This window comes from Cotesia glomerata, linkage group LG2, assembly GCF_020080835.1.
Source record: "Cotesia glomerata isolate CgM1 linkage group LG2, MPM_Cglom_v2.3, whole genome shotgun sequence".
Taxonomy (NCBI): Eukaryota; Metazoa; Arthropoda; class Insecta; order Hymenoptera; family Braconidae; genus Cotesia; species Cotesia glomerata.
Genome location: NC_058159.1, coordinates 13,607,946 through 13,624,609, shown reverse-complemented (window position 1 = coordinate 13,624,609; position 16,664 = coordinate 13,607,946). Strand labels below are relative to the sequence as shown.

Below are 16,664 nucleotides of genomic sequence, written 5' to 3'. Positions count from 1 at the left end.
CTAACTAAATTTTCTCGGACGTAATTCACACTGATAAGTAGTTTTACAAAGAATTTTACCGGAATAATGGTATTAAATTTTACTTATTATAATTTTCACAGGTTTCAATTTCAATATAAGATTCAACCACGTGGAATTTCCGACTAGACAAATATTATTATTGTTATTGTCGACTGGATAATTAATTAACAACAATTTTATCTTGATGTAAAAATAAATTCCGAAATTCATCCACGGTTATTTCAATTTCTAATTTCGTCGCAATTTTCTCAATATTTAATTTTCCAAATAATAAAATAGTTTCCAAAATTAATACGATATCAATATTTAATTCAAGATAATAAATAGTCTTAATAAAAGATAATTCAATTGTTGTAAATAGTAATAATAATCCAGTTGTTAATTTTGCAATTTATTGCGTAATAAAATTCACAAGGAATTTGCGCGCTCAAAATGGATGCCGGCGTTCGTTACCGCGTAGCACGTTTTGACCTCGGGTACCGAATACTATGTCGTGTCGATTGGAACCTTCTCGATGTTCAGAATTTAATTAATATAAAATAGATTTATTTAAACCAATCTCAAGATGTTAATAATTATTAACCAACTGCATTAATAAAATTAATTATTCACGACTTGCAAACCCAAGAGGTCTAGAACATTCCTCGGGTATAAACCCCCAGGAGGAACGCTCCCAGCAATTAACGAATCAATTCAATTAAATAATTAATTATTATTGAGCAAAAATTATTAAACAATTGAATTATCCAAACTTGAATAAATAAAATGAGAAGTAGTGTATTTGATGAGCCGGGTATATGGCCCCAAGGCTCATCATTACCAAAGTCCAATACCTTGTGTAAATTTGGTTGAAGAAACTCTATGGTTGATACTCGCTTCCTTCTTTGGACTTCTTGATGTTACTCGTTCCAACACTTTACTACTTCTGCGGACACCACGCATGGCTCGTCTATATAACGACCCCAAAAATACCCCCTCCTACTCTCTCTCTAGGCCCGAAGATCGATGCGCTCAAATGCTAGTCGAAAAGTTATCGATCTCTGGCGACTTATCGATTAAGGATAATTTACCCTGTTACATAGAAGAAATGCTGTCATCCAAAGCTGCCTGGAACGCCACAAGCACGTTTACCACCGAAGTGCTTACAGAGCTGCGTTCCATTGAAAGAAAAAGGGCAAATGACAAAAACTAGAAGGAAGGAAAAATAACACCTTAGCCACCAGAAGGAATAGCAGTAGGGAGATCCTCCCCTCACGAAGTAATGCCTGACGGCAGTTTCCATGAAGGATTAGAGGAAAGAAGAAAAGGGGTTTAGGGTTTAGTGGGTAGGGGCGTTAGCGTCGAGTTTTAGTATGACGCTGCGTCGTGTCGCCACATATCCAGGCCGAACAGCTATGCCTGGAATCCGTAAAAGGAATTCCCCCCCCCTAAGTTAAAAAAAAAAAAAACACACACACACATACACACATACATACATACATACATACATACATACATACATACATACATACATACAGACATAGTGACAACATCGCGGGGGTGGTCAGGGACGCTTCCTATGACCTCAAAACGTCGAGATCTGATGAAAACTCGATTTTTGCAAAACGGGGTGAAAACAATAACTTCCCGATTTTTGAAAATCTTCGATTTTCTTAGCGGGAAGTTAAATATTTTTTTTTATATGCTTTTTTTGGGAAGTGGGCCATCATGCCCCAGAAAAAAAAATTTTTTTTTTTCGATTTTCTGCAAAATTTCGACTGATTTATTCGAAATAGATGGAAAATAAACAAATTTATTGGTTAGAAACCATAAAAAGAAATAACAAGCTTAAGTGGACCGCTGTGCTCCACCCTCCCTTAATATATTATAGAAATTTTTTTTTATCGGGATATGGTAACCGTTAGCAAGATAACTGTCGTCGTGATAATAGTTGTTATTGAGGAAATTATAATTATTATTACAACTATCCTTTATCACTGATTTAACTGATTGCGTGACGCTTATGAAATAATGGAGGCTGCCAGTGCCTCACATTAATTGTTTTACACATGCCCGGGAAAAAATGATCAGACCTGACCATGCCTGTTTATGTATGATCAGGCCTGAAATTAGATCTGATCATGCTTGTTCATGTATGATCAGGCCTGAAATTAGACATGATCATGCCTGTCCATGCCTGCTCATGTCTGAAGCGTCAAATACGCTCAGGTCTGAACAGGCCTGTTCATGTCTGAAGGGTTAAATACGCTCAGGTCTGATCAGGCCTATTCATGTCTGAAGCGGGGAAATACGCTCAGGCCTGTTCATGCCTGTTCATGTTTGAAGCATTAAATATGCTCAGGTCTGTTCATGCCTGTCCATGCCTAGAAAAGTTAATTCAATTCACCCTACGGTAGGATTTTAATGATAATCAAAAGACTTTTATTTATTCAATAATAAAATATACCGTTTATTGATAATTTACAAATTTATTAATCAAAATTAATGTACATACACTGAACATATTCAAAAATTTTTTCTTAGCATATTTGGTCCTTAGCATGAATGGACAGGTATGATCAGGTATAAACGCCCGGAAAAAAATGATCAGACCTGTTCATGCCTGTCCATGTCTGCTCATTCCTGTTCATGTCTGAAGCATTAAATACGCGCAAAGTTAAATAGCATTAAGCGTGGTTAGTAGTTGGATGGGTGACTGCTGGTATTACAGCCGTACAATTATATGCATTAATTTTTTTTTTATTTTAATTCATCATAGAGAATTACGTATGACTCTATCAAGTACTATATCTATAAAATTAAGCAAAATGATTAATTAAAAGTAACAATGGGCTTTCAGACCTGACCATGTCTGATCAGGCCTGATCAGGCATGGTCATTTTTCATGTCTGATCAGGCCTGAAGACTCATGCCTGTTCATGTCTGATCAGGTCTGATCATTTTTTCCCGGGCTTAATTAGCAAAAAGTTTCTATTACAGGTAGTTTATAAGCACATACATTTGATCTAATTCTCTATTTTAATTTTATGTTACTAATAGGACAATTTAGCATGCCATTTGATAAAAGGCAGCTTTATGAAAGTGATATTCGAGTGCCTTTGTTGATTCGTGGACCAGGGATAGAATTTTCACAAGTAACAACACCTGTGAGTAGTGTTGATCTATTCAACACGATTTTACAAATCGCAGGAATTGATGGAATGTCAGATGGAATATCAGTACTATCAAAAAACATTTCTCAGGATCGAACGGTACTAATTGAATACAAAGGAGAGAAATCTTTGAATTATTACAATACAACCTGCGCAAACGAGTTCGACTTAAATTTATACGTAAGCTTTTATTTCAAATACTCTGGTCGCTGCGGTCAGATCGTGGGTAAAAAATAACGCCACTCAACATTACGCACCATGTCATTTTGCCTAGGAAAGGAGAACTTTTTACCCCCGATCTGGCTGCACTAACTCTAGTATTTGTAATAACGCACTGTTTTTAGTTTTTGCATTTAGTTTAAGAAATAGAAATTATGATTAAATGCCATCCTTTCAGCAAATTTATAGTCACTGTTTTGTCGGAAAACACTCAGTTTGAGTGGTTCCCGTAATTTTTGTTTTATTTTATTAAGTTTAATTTAGGTTAGGTAGGTTGATTTTTTGTAAATGATTACACTCGATATTTGGGGATAAATTATGATAATTTTTATTGCCCCAATAGGAGAAAACCCCCAGCAAGTGCTGAAGGAAAAAACTCCTCTAAGTTGTATAGTATAAATGTAAATGAGTTGGACTTAGGCCCAAAATCTGGGAGGCGGCCGTAAAGGCCCAACATGGCTAAAACAAGAACAAGAAACATGGCCCGTTCTACAACTAAAAGTTCCATCTGAACTTCCCGGTGTTCAAAAAATGACCTGTTTATTAGCTTCTACCGATAATTTATTCCAACGTTTTTCAACATACTCAACACTCATAAATTCAATGTCATTTTGCTTGCGAATGTTAAAGAATAATACATTTAAACATAAACCTTTGAGCGTAGAAGAAAAATAACAGACCGAAATTAAAATCTTAAATCTAATTCAAGACGAACAATTTCACTCCGAAATTGAGCAAGTTAAAGAATCGGGAGACACTAAAAATTTACGATTAAGATGTCATAATCCCTTTATTGACCACAACGGCTTACTGAGAGTCGGTGGACGTTTAAAACATGCGCCCATCTCATTTTCTGAAAGACATCCTGTATTATTACCTTCACGTCATTATGTAACAGACTTAATTATTCGCGAGACACACAAAATTGCATATCATTCGGGTATACAAAGTACACTATCAAATCTTCGTCATCGATTTTGGTTACTGGACGGGAAAAGCCAAGTACGACGAGTTGTTCGAAAATGCATCGACTGTATTAGACATCGTCCCGTAAAATTACATGGAAAAATGGCAGACCTACCCAGTGCCCGAGTCACTGAATCAGCCGCATTTTCTCACGTGGGAGTAGATTATTTTGGACCTCTGTTTATCAAGGAGCGTAAATTTAGAAATCGAACTAAGATAAAGGTTTACGGATGCGTTTTCGTGTGTATGGCCACCAAGGCTGTCCATATCGAGATTACTAGTGATTTCACAACTGACAGCTTCTTAGGCGCCTTTGGACGATTCATTGGACGCCGGGGAGTCCCTTCTCATGTATACTCGGATAATGGTACTAACTTTGTGGGAGCGAATAATCAATTATTAGAACTTTACTCATTATTTACATCTAAATCCCATCAGGATCTCGTAAATGACTACGCGGTGTGAAAAAACATCATCTGGCAATTTAATCCACCATTATCTCCTCACTTTGGGGGTATCTGGGAGGCGGCCGTAAAATCCTTCAAACATCATTTTAAACGGGTGGTGAAAGATCAGCTTCTCACATTTGAAGAACTAAATTCTCCAACTATACAAATTGAAGCTATACTTAATTCTCGCCCTTTATGTCAACTATCTAGCGATCCTAATGATCCTATTGCACTAACACCTGCTCAAGGATTAATTGGTAATGGACATAGCAGAGTAACGTTTCGTTTGTATATTCCGTGGGATGTGCGAATGGAAGCAACTCGTGTAACTCCATCATTCCCAGGATGGATTTCGATGGCCACCCCCAGCTGCCACCGCATACATGGTTGATTTTTGTCCATGAGTAAGACAATTTGATTGACCTTGATTTCCCCTTGGGATGAATGCCATTTTTGCCGTGTTTGCAGTTCGTGAAGGTATTCTAAATACCAACGCCTCCAGAAATCCTGTCTGGCCTTAGTGATAAATTGCCATACGTTGAGTCGATTGTCTGGAACATCAGAGAAATCATTTTCAGGCAGCATTGTGAGAGGACGTCCAATTAATATATGAGCAGGTGTTAGTGCAATAGGATCATTAGGATCGCTAGATAGTTGACACAAAGGGCGAGAATTAAGTATAGCTTCAATTTGTATAGTTGGAGAATTTAGTTCTTCAAATGTGAGAAGCTGATCTTTCACCACCCGTTTAAAATGATGTTTGAAGGATTTTACGGCCGCCTCCCAGATACCCCCAAAGTGAGGAGATAATGGTGGATTAAATTTCCAGATGATGTTTTTTCACACCGCGTAGTCATTCACGAGATCCTGATGGGATTTAGATGTAAATAATGAGTAAAGTTCTAATAATTGATTATTCGCTCCCACAAAGTTAGTACCATTATCCGAGTATACATGAGAAGGGACCCCCCGGCGTCCAATGAATCGTCCAAAGGCGCCTAAGAAGCCGTCAGTTGTTAAATCACTAGCAATCTCGATATGGACAGCCTTGGTGGCCATACACACGAAAACGCATCCGTAAACCTTTATCTTAGTTCGATTTCTAAATTTACGCTCCTTGATAAACAGAGGTCCAAAATAATCTACTCCCACGTGAGAAAATGCGGCTGATTCAGTGACTCGGGCACTGGGTAGGTCTGCCATTTTTCCATGTAATTTTACGGGACGATGTCTAATACAGTCGATGCATTTTCGAACAACTCGTCGTACTTGGCTTTTCCCGTCCAGTAACCAAAATCGATGACGAAGATTTGATAGTGTACTTTGTATACCCGAATGATATGCAATTTTGTGTGTCTCGCGAATAATTAAGTCTGTTACATAATAACGTGAAGGTAATAATACAGGATGTCTTTCAGAAAATGAGATGGGCGCATGTTTTAAACGTCCACCGACTCTCAGTAAGCCGTTGTGGTCGATACAGGGATTAAGACATCTTAATCGTAAATTTTTAGTGTCTCCCGATTCTTTAACTTGCTCAATTTCGGAGTGAAATTGTTCGTCTTGAATTAGATTTAAGATTTTAATTTCGGTCTGTTCTTTTTCTTCTACGCTCAAAGGTTTATGTTTAAATGTATTATTCTTTAACATTCGCAAGCAAAATGACATTGAATTTATGAGTTGAGTATGTTGAAAAACGTTGGAATAAATTATCGATAGAAGGTAATAAACAGGTCATTTTTCGAACACCGGGAAGTTCAGATGGAACTTCTAGTTGTAGAACGGGCCATGTTTCTTGGTCTTGTGTTAGCCATGTTGGGCCTTCGATCCACAGTTGGTTAGTTAGAAACTCAGACGGAAGTTGTCCTCTAGATAAGCAATCCGCAGGATTGTCCCGAGTTCGAACATGTCGCCATTCTACGTTATTTTCGAGAGATTGAATTTCTTTAACACGATTGGCTTCAAAAGTTTTAAGTGAGTAGGGTGATCGTTTAAGCCATTGAAGTACAATAGTTGAATCTGACCAAAATATAGTTTTAGATATGGTAAAATTAAAGGCTGTAAGTGTGTCTTTATATAACCGCGCAAGTAATTGTGCCCCACATAACTCTAATTTTGGGATAGTAATGTCTTTAATAGGAGCAACTCTTGATTTTGAGCAAGCTAGTCTAGTAATTGTTTCCCCCTGTTGATTAGTTGATCTTATGTATACACATGCTCCGAACCCGATTTTACTAGCGTCGCAAAACCCATGTAATTCTATAACTGTCGCGTTAGGAATCATAATATTACGGTCAATTGAAAAATCTACAATGTGAGGGAGTTGTTCTGCAATTTTACGCCAACGTGAATGCAATTTTTGTGGTACCGCTTCATCCCAATGAATTTTTTGTTTCCAACATTCTTGTATGATAGTTTTCGCGGCAAGAACTACTGGACCTAAGATACCGATAGGATCAAAAATTTTTGCGATTTCTGACAAGATGTTACGTTTAGTTATTTTTCGTGATGTATCAATTGAGTTGACAGTATAAACAAATTGATCAGTTACTGAGTTCCAAACTATACCTAATGTTTTTGAAATAGGGTCGTCATTAATAGCGCAGTCTAAATCTAGAGTTCTTTGATCAAAATTATCAAGTGCATGTTGATGGTTAGAGGCCCACTGCCTAAGTTCAAATCCTCCTTTACGTACTAATTGAATAATTTCATCGCGCAAGTGTAAAATTTCAGTTAATGAATTTATTCCAGTCAAAAGATTGTCAACATAACAGTCTCGTTTTAGTATTTTAGAAGCAGTTGGGAAGTTGTGAGCCTCATCGTTAGCAAGTTGATTCACCATACGCGTAGCTAAAAACGGAGCCGCGGATACTCCAAAGGTAACTCGTTGCATTTCGAATGTACTAATAGTGTTATTATGATAGTAAAGTATTCGTTGAAATTTATGGTGATTTGAATGGACACGGATTTGTCGGTACATCTGTGCAATATCTGAGGTCATGGCATAAATAAAGGTACGGAAACGTAAAAGAATGGTTAAGAGATTATCTTGGACAGTGAGTCCGGTCAGTAAGACTTCATTCAGGGAGATACCTTTATCAGATTTGGCGGAGGCGTCAAATACAACGCGCACCTTGGTGGTTGTGCTGGAAGCTTTAATTATTGAATGATGAGGCATATAATATCCAGATTCATGATCATCCGGGACATACACCATGTGACCAAGGTCAATGTATTCCTGCATGACTTTATTATATTCAATTTTAAGCTGTGAATCTGTATTTAATCTCCTCTGTAAAGATAGAAATCTTCGGTAAGCTTGATGTTTAGAATCTCCAAATTCTATATTTTCAACACGGAAGGGTAATTTTACTATATAACGTCCGTCTGCATCACGAGTAGTATTAAGTTGATAATGATTTTCACATAGTGAATCGTCTAGAGATCTAGAACCTTTTGGGCCTAAGTCTTCAATTGTTCAAAAACGAGTTAATTGATTTGATAAATCAGTCAGTTGACAAGATACCGGTTGATTGTTTGTATTGTCGTTAACTCCCCCCGCTACGACCCAACCAAGCTATGTTTTTTGCAATATTAAGTCACAGTCTTTGTGTGAACGGTTAATTTGCCCGATTGATAACAGTGAAAGAGTGATTCCTGAACCAATAAGAACATCTACAGGTCGTGATATATGAAATTGTGGATCGGCAAGCATTATATTCTTGGGTATATGTATTTTGTCACGTGGAAAAATTTCATTTGGACTTAAATCTGTAATTTTATTAACTGTTAAAAATGATAAAGACTTTTGATATTTGTTGTTTAAAGATCTACAATTTACTTGTATTATATGATTAGAGAATGTTTGCATTCCATTGACTGCACCTATAGGAATAGAGCAAGTCTGCATTGGAAGTTTTAATTTATTTGTCAAATTTTCAGTAACAAAATTAGCTGTTGCACAGGTATCAAGTAAAGCACGAGCTTGTATAAAATTACCAGTTGAATCGCGCATTTGGATGAGAGCACTCATCATTAATTGGAAACGTGGAATTCTCAAAATTGTTGTAAGGTTGTTTACGGATAGTCAACTTGTAGATCCTTTGTCAGTAGTTCCAGTGATGTCTTTTTCAGGTTTAGAATTATTAGGTCTAGACAAATTGTTGGTGTGAGTTGTTTGCGGATTTTTAAATTGCTTAAGATGTAACATAGTGTGATGAAACTTCTTACAGACTTTACATCGGATTGAATTGCAAGTTCCTTTATGTTCGCGAAGGCAATTTGGGCATAAATGGACTGATTTTACAAATTTTATGCGTTGATCTACTGAGAATGAGTTAAATTTCTGGCATTTATAAAGAGGGTGTGTATTTTTGCAGCAAGGACAAGCAATAGAGGTTGTTGTCACTAGTGTTCTAGTTGTAATGTCATTCTTTTGGAATTTAGGATTGTTTCCAGCGCGATCATCACGTCGTCGTTTAAAGGAGTGTTCATTTTCACGGTGTTTTTCTGGTTTGCGTGTGCTAAGTCTGAATGCGGTTTTAGTTATGAATTTGCTAAAAAGTTCAAAGGTCAGAAGAGTATTATCATCATCAAAGGTTTCTTCCCACTTGTCTCTAATGTCTATAGGCAATTTTTGTTCTAATATGCATACAACAAAAGCATCAGTTGGACTTGCTTTGAGTGACTCTAAATCATTTAAATGCTGACGAGCGTCATCTATAAATTTATTGAGAGTTTCAGTAGTAGGGTTTGTTATTGAACGGATATTTAAAATGGCGTCATAATGTTTTAAAACTAAAGCTCGTTCCTTTTGATAAGTGTCATTTAAAAGTTTCCACGCCTTTTCATAATTTTCGGCACTAGCAGTGTAAAGCGAGAGCTTGTTGGATGCTGCACCAGTTAAACAACCACGGAGATATATGAATTTATTTACATTGTCGAGATCGTTACGTCCATCAATAAGCGTCTTAAATGTGTTTTTAAATGACAGCCAATTCTCAAAGTTTCCGTCGAATTTAGGTAAATCAGTAGTTGGAAGTTTTGCTAAACGTTGTGTTTCAAATGTTGTATTATTACCGCCTGAATTGTTTCCTTTAGAATTATCATTTTGTGAATTATTGATAGTTTGATTTGAAGTTTTTACTTGTCCGACAAGTTTGTAATAAAGTGTCCTTACTTCCTCTGCTAAATTTACTTCATCATTCTCTGGTTCAGTCATTTCAAGTTCGTCAATGATCACGTCATATTGTTCAAATAGTTCTTTTATTTTAACAAGGCGTAAGGATGCATCAGCATCAGTAATATTCCCGACCGTTAACTCATTTAACACTTTGGTAATTTTAGTGGTGATTAATATTCTCTTTTGTTCTATAGAAATGTTAGGATTATCCATTTTGTGATAATTTTATATAATAATAAGAATTTAGATAATAATAATTGTTATAAAATTGAATAATAATCAATCGCAATATTAAATAATAAACTAGCCACGTATAATGACCAGTTAATTAAATAAATATCAAGCAATTAATTACAATTACGCTTACTTAATTTAAATAATTATAATATCAAATAATATTTGAATAATAATTAATTGCACTGACTAAATAATAGATTGATTGTCTGATGACAACCAACTAATTAAATAATGTCTGCGCAATTAATTGAATTGCACAATAAATGTTAAATAAATAATGATAATATTTGAGTGATTAAGTAATGATCAAATAATAATATATTTATTATTAGTGATAATATTTTAGACTTATCTTTTATGTTTGATGTCCAACGATGCTAGTGGCAGCCAGGTGGCGTGATAGTGGACTGGACAGTTGGATCCACTGTTGCACTTGTACACAGGGTTTCGTCGATTTCAAACCTCACAGGAGGCACCAAATGTTTTGTCGGAAAACACTCAGTTTGAGTGGTTCCCGTAATTCTTATTTTATTTTATTAAGTTTAATTTAGGTTAGGTAGGTTGATTTTTTGTAAATGATTACACTCGATATTTGGGGATAAATTATGATAATTTTTATTGCCCCAAGAGGAGAAAACCCCCAGCAAGTGCTGAAGGAAAAAACTCCTCGAAGTTGTACAGTATAAATGTGAATGAGTTGTGTGTGTGTGTATGAAAATTGTGTGCAGAACACAATAGGGGTGAGCTCAACCGCCGTAATAAATTGCTGGTGTGGGAACCAGCTATGATAATTACTAGTGTAAGAACTAGTTGATTGATAAATACTAATAGTTCGGGGACTAGTTAGTATGTTTGCTAATGTAGGAACTAGCTATGAATAATTACTAGTACAGGGACTAGTTAAAGTGAATAAATACTAATAGTTCGGGGACTAGTTAGTATGTTTGCTAGTGTAGGAACTAGCTATGAATAATTACTAGTACAGGGACTCGTTAAAATGAATAAATACTAATAGTTCAAAGACTAGTCAGTATATTTGCTAGTGTGGGAACTAGCTGAGCAATGATTTGCTATAAAATTTAAGTTAAATGTTTTAAATGCGTATAATCAAGTAAGCTATGGACAATGGCCGCGATGCCGTTTAATTATTAACTACGACGCAATTGACTGCCTCGATGGCGTCACCCACAATTATTCCGTTGATTTTAATTATACACTAATATTTAGATGTTAAATTTACTATAAAGACAATGAAATAAATTAATATGATGTTAAATTCAGTTATTTGAAATTATTTGTGGCCATAGAAGCAAATAGATTTATTTAGATCAATTTTGTCATGAATGCAACGACAGAAGGCTGTACTAGTACAAATGTTCCAGCACAACTGTTGTGTGCGACCCACGCTGCTGCGTACCTCGTGCCGGCCGGCTTCTCTCCCGCTTCTTACTCTGCGCATGTGCAACAGCCATAATGTTGTACGTGCAGCTACGATAGTCTCCGAAATAACCCGAAGTTACTACTCTCACATATATTGACTAATACAATTAAATTCTAAGTATGTATGTGGAGATCGCGGTCAATATTTGAGGCATTAGTCGAAACAGTCACAATGACAAGATCGAAAAACCAAGCGCATCGAAATAAAAATTTTTCCTCTGTTATTTAAATGGGAAATCGAATTTTTTAATGAGCTAAGCCGCTATTGGACTTAAAACATTTAGCTCAGCGTCATAATTTTTTATTTTCTAAAGTAAAAGCCCCAATATATGATCATATACTGGTACGTGATCATCTATTGGGGCTTTTACCTTATATACTACCAGATTTTCTGGTATAGCAGTAAAAAAAAAAATATCGCCTAAAAATGACACACTAATATACATACATACATACATACATACATACATACATACATACATACATACATACATACAGACAGGACAAGACAGGACAGGACAGGACAGGAGAGGCAGACAGACAGACACCATCGCGGGAATAGTCAGGGAAGCTCTCTAGGACCTCAAAACGTCGAGATCTGATGAAAACTCAATTTTCGAAAAATGGGATAAAAACAATAACTTCCCGATTTTTATTAATTTTCAATTTTCTTAGCGGGAAGTTAAGAATTAGGAAAACGGTTGACTCTAAAGGCCATCACTAACTTCCCGTTAATTCCAACCTAGGCGCTTAAAATTGTCCTTATGACGCTTTAGAGCTTTTCGAGCTCAACAATACAATTTATGTTATTTTGAGCTCTCCGATCTGAAAGAGCTATTCTATGCTTTTGAGCTTTTCGAGCTCAAAAGTCTGATAGAAGTTTCATCAAACACTATTCCTAAAATTTTCAAACTGCGATTACTTTCGAATGAATAAACCGATTTCCACGCAGTTTGCAACATTCAACGCAGTTTTTTGAAATCTATGATTTACTAGTAAACACGAATTGATCAGACCAAAAATTTTCGAGAAATTTTAAAAATCCACTATTTCCGAATGTTTTCAACGACGATAACTCGGAACCAATCAACTGATTACGACGCTTTTGGAGTGAATCGGAGTGGTTTTTTGAGCTCTTCTAGTTATGTCATTACATCACACACGATCCGAAAAGAAATGTCGGAGTTACGTTAGAAAAACACTTGTTTCCGAATTTTCCGTCAACGCTATTTCTCGAACTAATCAACCGACTTTCACTTTCTTGGTGGTGATCGACGTCATTTTTTAAGCTCTAAAAATTATCTATTAAAATAAAAAAAAATTGCGTTTAGAAATGTTCATTGGAACTTAGATCTGATTAGATTTTGAAGGCTTAGCCGTTTCAAAGATATTTAAAATATAAAAACAAAAAAAAATTTGGTTTTCAAGTATTTTTTAAATAACTTTCAACCTATTTGACTAATCAACTCAAGTCTCTACATTGTAACGTCCACGTTTTCCAAAATATAAATAACTAATTAGTCCCCGGCTCGAAATTTGCTCGCCGGAGTCCAGAGTCATAAACGGGGATCACATTATTAATAACAAAATATAAACAAAACACTTCATTTTAAATAAATCAAAAAAAAGGAAACCTCTTTATTGGCCTGATCATATTAATAAACGATATAATCAATATAAGCAAATTAAACAATATAAACAATACATTAGAACACTCTTTTCAACAAATATCAAAAGCTTAAGTGATAATATGTACAAACTTTATGTCAATATTCGAACATAACCCGCACACACCGTTTGTTTTTCCGTTTTCGGTGCCACCTGGTGGCTAAACTCTGTCTACTACCTTTACAAAGTAGTAATCCTACCGATGGTTACACCCTCAATCGCGGTCCTACTTACCCCTAATCCCGTTTGGGTGCTTGGAAAGCAACCCTTTCCGGCCCTACTTACCCCTATTCCCGTTCGGGTGCTTGGAAAGCAACCCTTTCCAGCTACGCGGTGGCCAAATTTCCCCCACATGGTCAAGTCAGCACTTTCATCCGGTCGGTTCACGATACTTACCTGGGCCTTGGTCAGACTCCAGGTAGAGTATCATCCTCTAGAATTACTTGGTGAAGAGTATTCGTCCGAGTAATTCTCCCGAGAAAGAACTGCTTGCCTTATCGAGCCAAATTTTGGCGTTTATCATTTTTCCCCTAACTCTCTTGTAACGAACCGGAAGGGTCGTTTTAGACACCTGTCCGGTGTCCTCGAACTAGCATTCAAAAATAATTATTTATTATTTTAATCGTAATTTCCTTCATTTTCTATCCATTCGTCTCGCCAAATTCTAAGTTTTTATTTTCGAAACTCAATTCTTTATTATTTTAATCGTAATTTCCTTCATTTTCTATCCATTCGTTTCGTCAAATTCACAATTCTTTATTATTTTAATCGCAATTTCTTTCATTATATATCCATTCGTTGATTTTCCATACTAAATCTTGTTCGGAACTTAGAATAATTTGCCCAATCTTTTAATTTCTTTTACAATTAATTCGCTCGGCTTTGTAATAATTTCTCACACGCTTAATTTCTTAATTTAATCATACCTTCGGTAACAATAATATAAAATTATTAACTAAATAAATACAATAATTAAATAATAATCGCCGCACTAATAACAATAATTGTTTCTATTAATTTTTAAGTAATTAATAAAAAATAAACTAAAATACTCAAATACAAAAAGTAAAATCTGGGTCATAACATGCAAATATATTTGTTTTTAAAAATCTACGTTGAATGCCGTCAAGCAAATCAAAATCAAACGACGCGTTCAGAAGTTATAGCTATCTAAAAATTTCTCAAAAATGGTTTTTTTTTTAGATAATTTTTAAATTTAGTGACATACTACTCAAGACTTTACAAATTGTTTTAAGTTAAGAAAAATGCATCGACTTTTGCCGGAAAAAACAAAATCGAACGACGCTTTAATAGATATTGCAGTTTTCCAATTTCAAAAAAATTTGAAAAGCGGTTAACCTTGCAAGCCATTTCTGGAACTTCCTGCTTTTTTGAGCCTGAAACACTCGAAAATACTCAAATTAAATTATTTTTGAGCTTTTCAACCTACACGGAAAGAAAATTGAAGGAGTTTTTACTATTTTACTATTGTAATTTTTACTAAATAAAATAGTAACGGTAGACTATACTTCTCATTTAGTAATTTTTACGATCTACTATTGTGAATTTTATCCAACAAATAAGACTAGCAAGAGTTCTAAAAAGTCGAATACTATAGAGCAAATTATACAATATGTGTTTGTGAACTTTACAATTCAACTATTGTAAAAATTCACAGTTGGTTTTTTTAAAAGAAATATTAGGGAGGGAGATCGATAGAAGGTTGGAATAATTGGTACCTGTACAGTAATCGAAAAAAGAAGCCGACTTTTTCGTGCTATCTGGGATTCGAACCCAGAACTCTGTGTTGGCAGCCAGAGACTCTCCCTCTACGCTATCCGAGGTAAACTAAGACCAACATCCTTTCACATTTACATAAACTCGGAGTCTAGAGCTGTGCACGGCCATCACTCACATTAATTGAGAAACATTCCAATTCAACTATTGTAAAATTTGCTATAGTTCTATTGGAAAGATACAGAGGCAGCACTGGAAATTTTCGTCTCTTACTTTTTACAATAGTAATATCGTATTTTTTCATGAATAAATAGTATTTTTTCTTTTAAAATATTTGACAATCAATAGTAATAAAAGTATAGTCCAGCTTTACAATAGTTGTATCGTAATTTTTCCCAGAAATTTTTTCCCGTGTAAGAAATCTGAAATTTATTGTAGCTAAAACAAATCTAGATCAACATTCTTAACTTAAGTTAAAACTTAACTTAAGTTACGGAAATTCCCACTAAAAATGAACGTTTTTCTCAAAAAAAGCGGTAAGTTCCGGAAATGATCTGCAAAGTCAATTGCTTTTCAGATTTCTATACGAAAGAAAACATTTGCGTTTTAAAAAAAATATTTTGAAGATCATCATAATATAATATTTAATAAGAATTAATATGCTATCACTTCAACATCCCGCTTTTACCTTATTATCGAAGTAACTAAAATATTTTTTCAAGGGCTGCGATAAAAGTATGGCTTGCAAGTGTCAAGATTCTGCTAATAACACCTATTCTTGTATTAGAAGGTTTTCCAAACGGTATAACAATATATATTGTATCTTTGATGATGATGAAGTAAATATGTTTTATTCAAAGAAATACTTACGTAATAAGAATCTATTTTAATAATTGAAATTTAATCATTTATAGCAATATATTGAAGCGTATAATTTAAATGAAGATCAATATCAAATGAATAACATTGGATATAAAATCGATAACCATCAACAAGATAAGTTTCAAAAACATCTAAATAACATGAAGAAATGCCTTGGATCTGACTGCATTTTACTCAGTTAAAAAAAATTAACGAAATGGTTAGTAATCCCATACTAATAGAAAAATTAATATTTTTTTTTTTTTTTATTTGAAAATATCAGAACTTATATAGCAGGTAGTATAAATATAAATAATTGAATAACTAAGAAAATTTATGAATAAGAACTAAAATATAAATTAAATCTGATGTATATTCCTGTTTAAAAATATTGATTGAAAAGAATTAAAAATGATGAAATTCGAATTCTTTTCAATAATTTCAATTCTTTTGTTTGTTTGTATATATAGATATACAATTTACATGAAGCGACCGATTTTCAATTCTTTTTAATCAGGGTAAATAATACATAACCCAGGAAAAAATGAATTTGCCTAATCATATATAGTTATATATAATCACTTATATATAATTAGACCTGAAAATTGGCCAGATCTAATCATATATAATTATTTCTATAAAAATAAAAAAAATTCACTGTGAGCGGGGATCGAACCGGGGACCTGACGCTTTCAAGACTAACACGCTACCTGTTTACCTACGAGACTTACT

General features: G+C 34.7%; 1 protein-coding gene across 3 annotated transcripts in view; it reads left to right on the top strand.

The window, feature by feature from the left end:
- The window catches only part of LOC123259239 (N-acetylglucosamine-6-sulfatase-like), an 89,335-nt gene extending 73,131 nt beyond the window's left edge, over positions 1-16,204 (top strand). For 2 of the 3 annotated variants that reach the window (XM_044719579.1, XM_044719578.1), the window contains 3 exons: positions 3,061-3,353; positions 15,794-15,910; positions 15,986-16,204. In XM_044719579.1, coding sequence (XP_044575514.1) covers positions 3,061-3,353; positions 15,794-15,910; positions 15,986-16,135 — 560 coding nt within the window. In that variant the 3' untranslated portion in view covers positions 16,136-16,204. Of the gene's footprint in view, positions 1-3,060; positions 3,354-15,524; positions 15,608-15,793; positions 15,911-15,985 lie in introns of those variants that run through there. The other variant, XR_006508194.1, reaches the window with a different exon arrangement.
- The last annotated feature ends 460 nt before the right edge of the window (positions 16,205-16,664 follow it).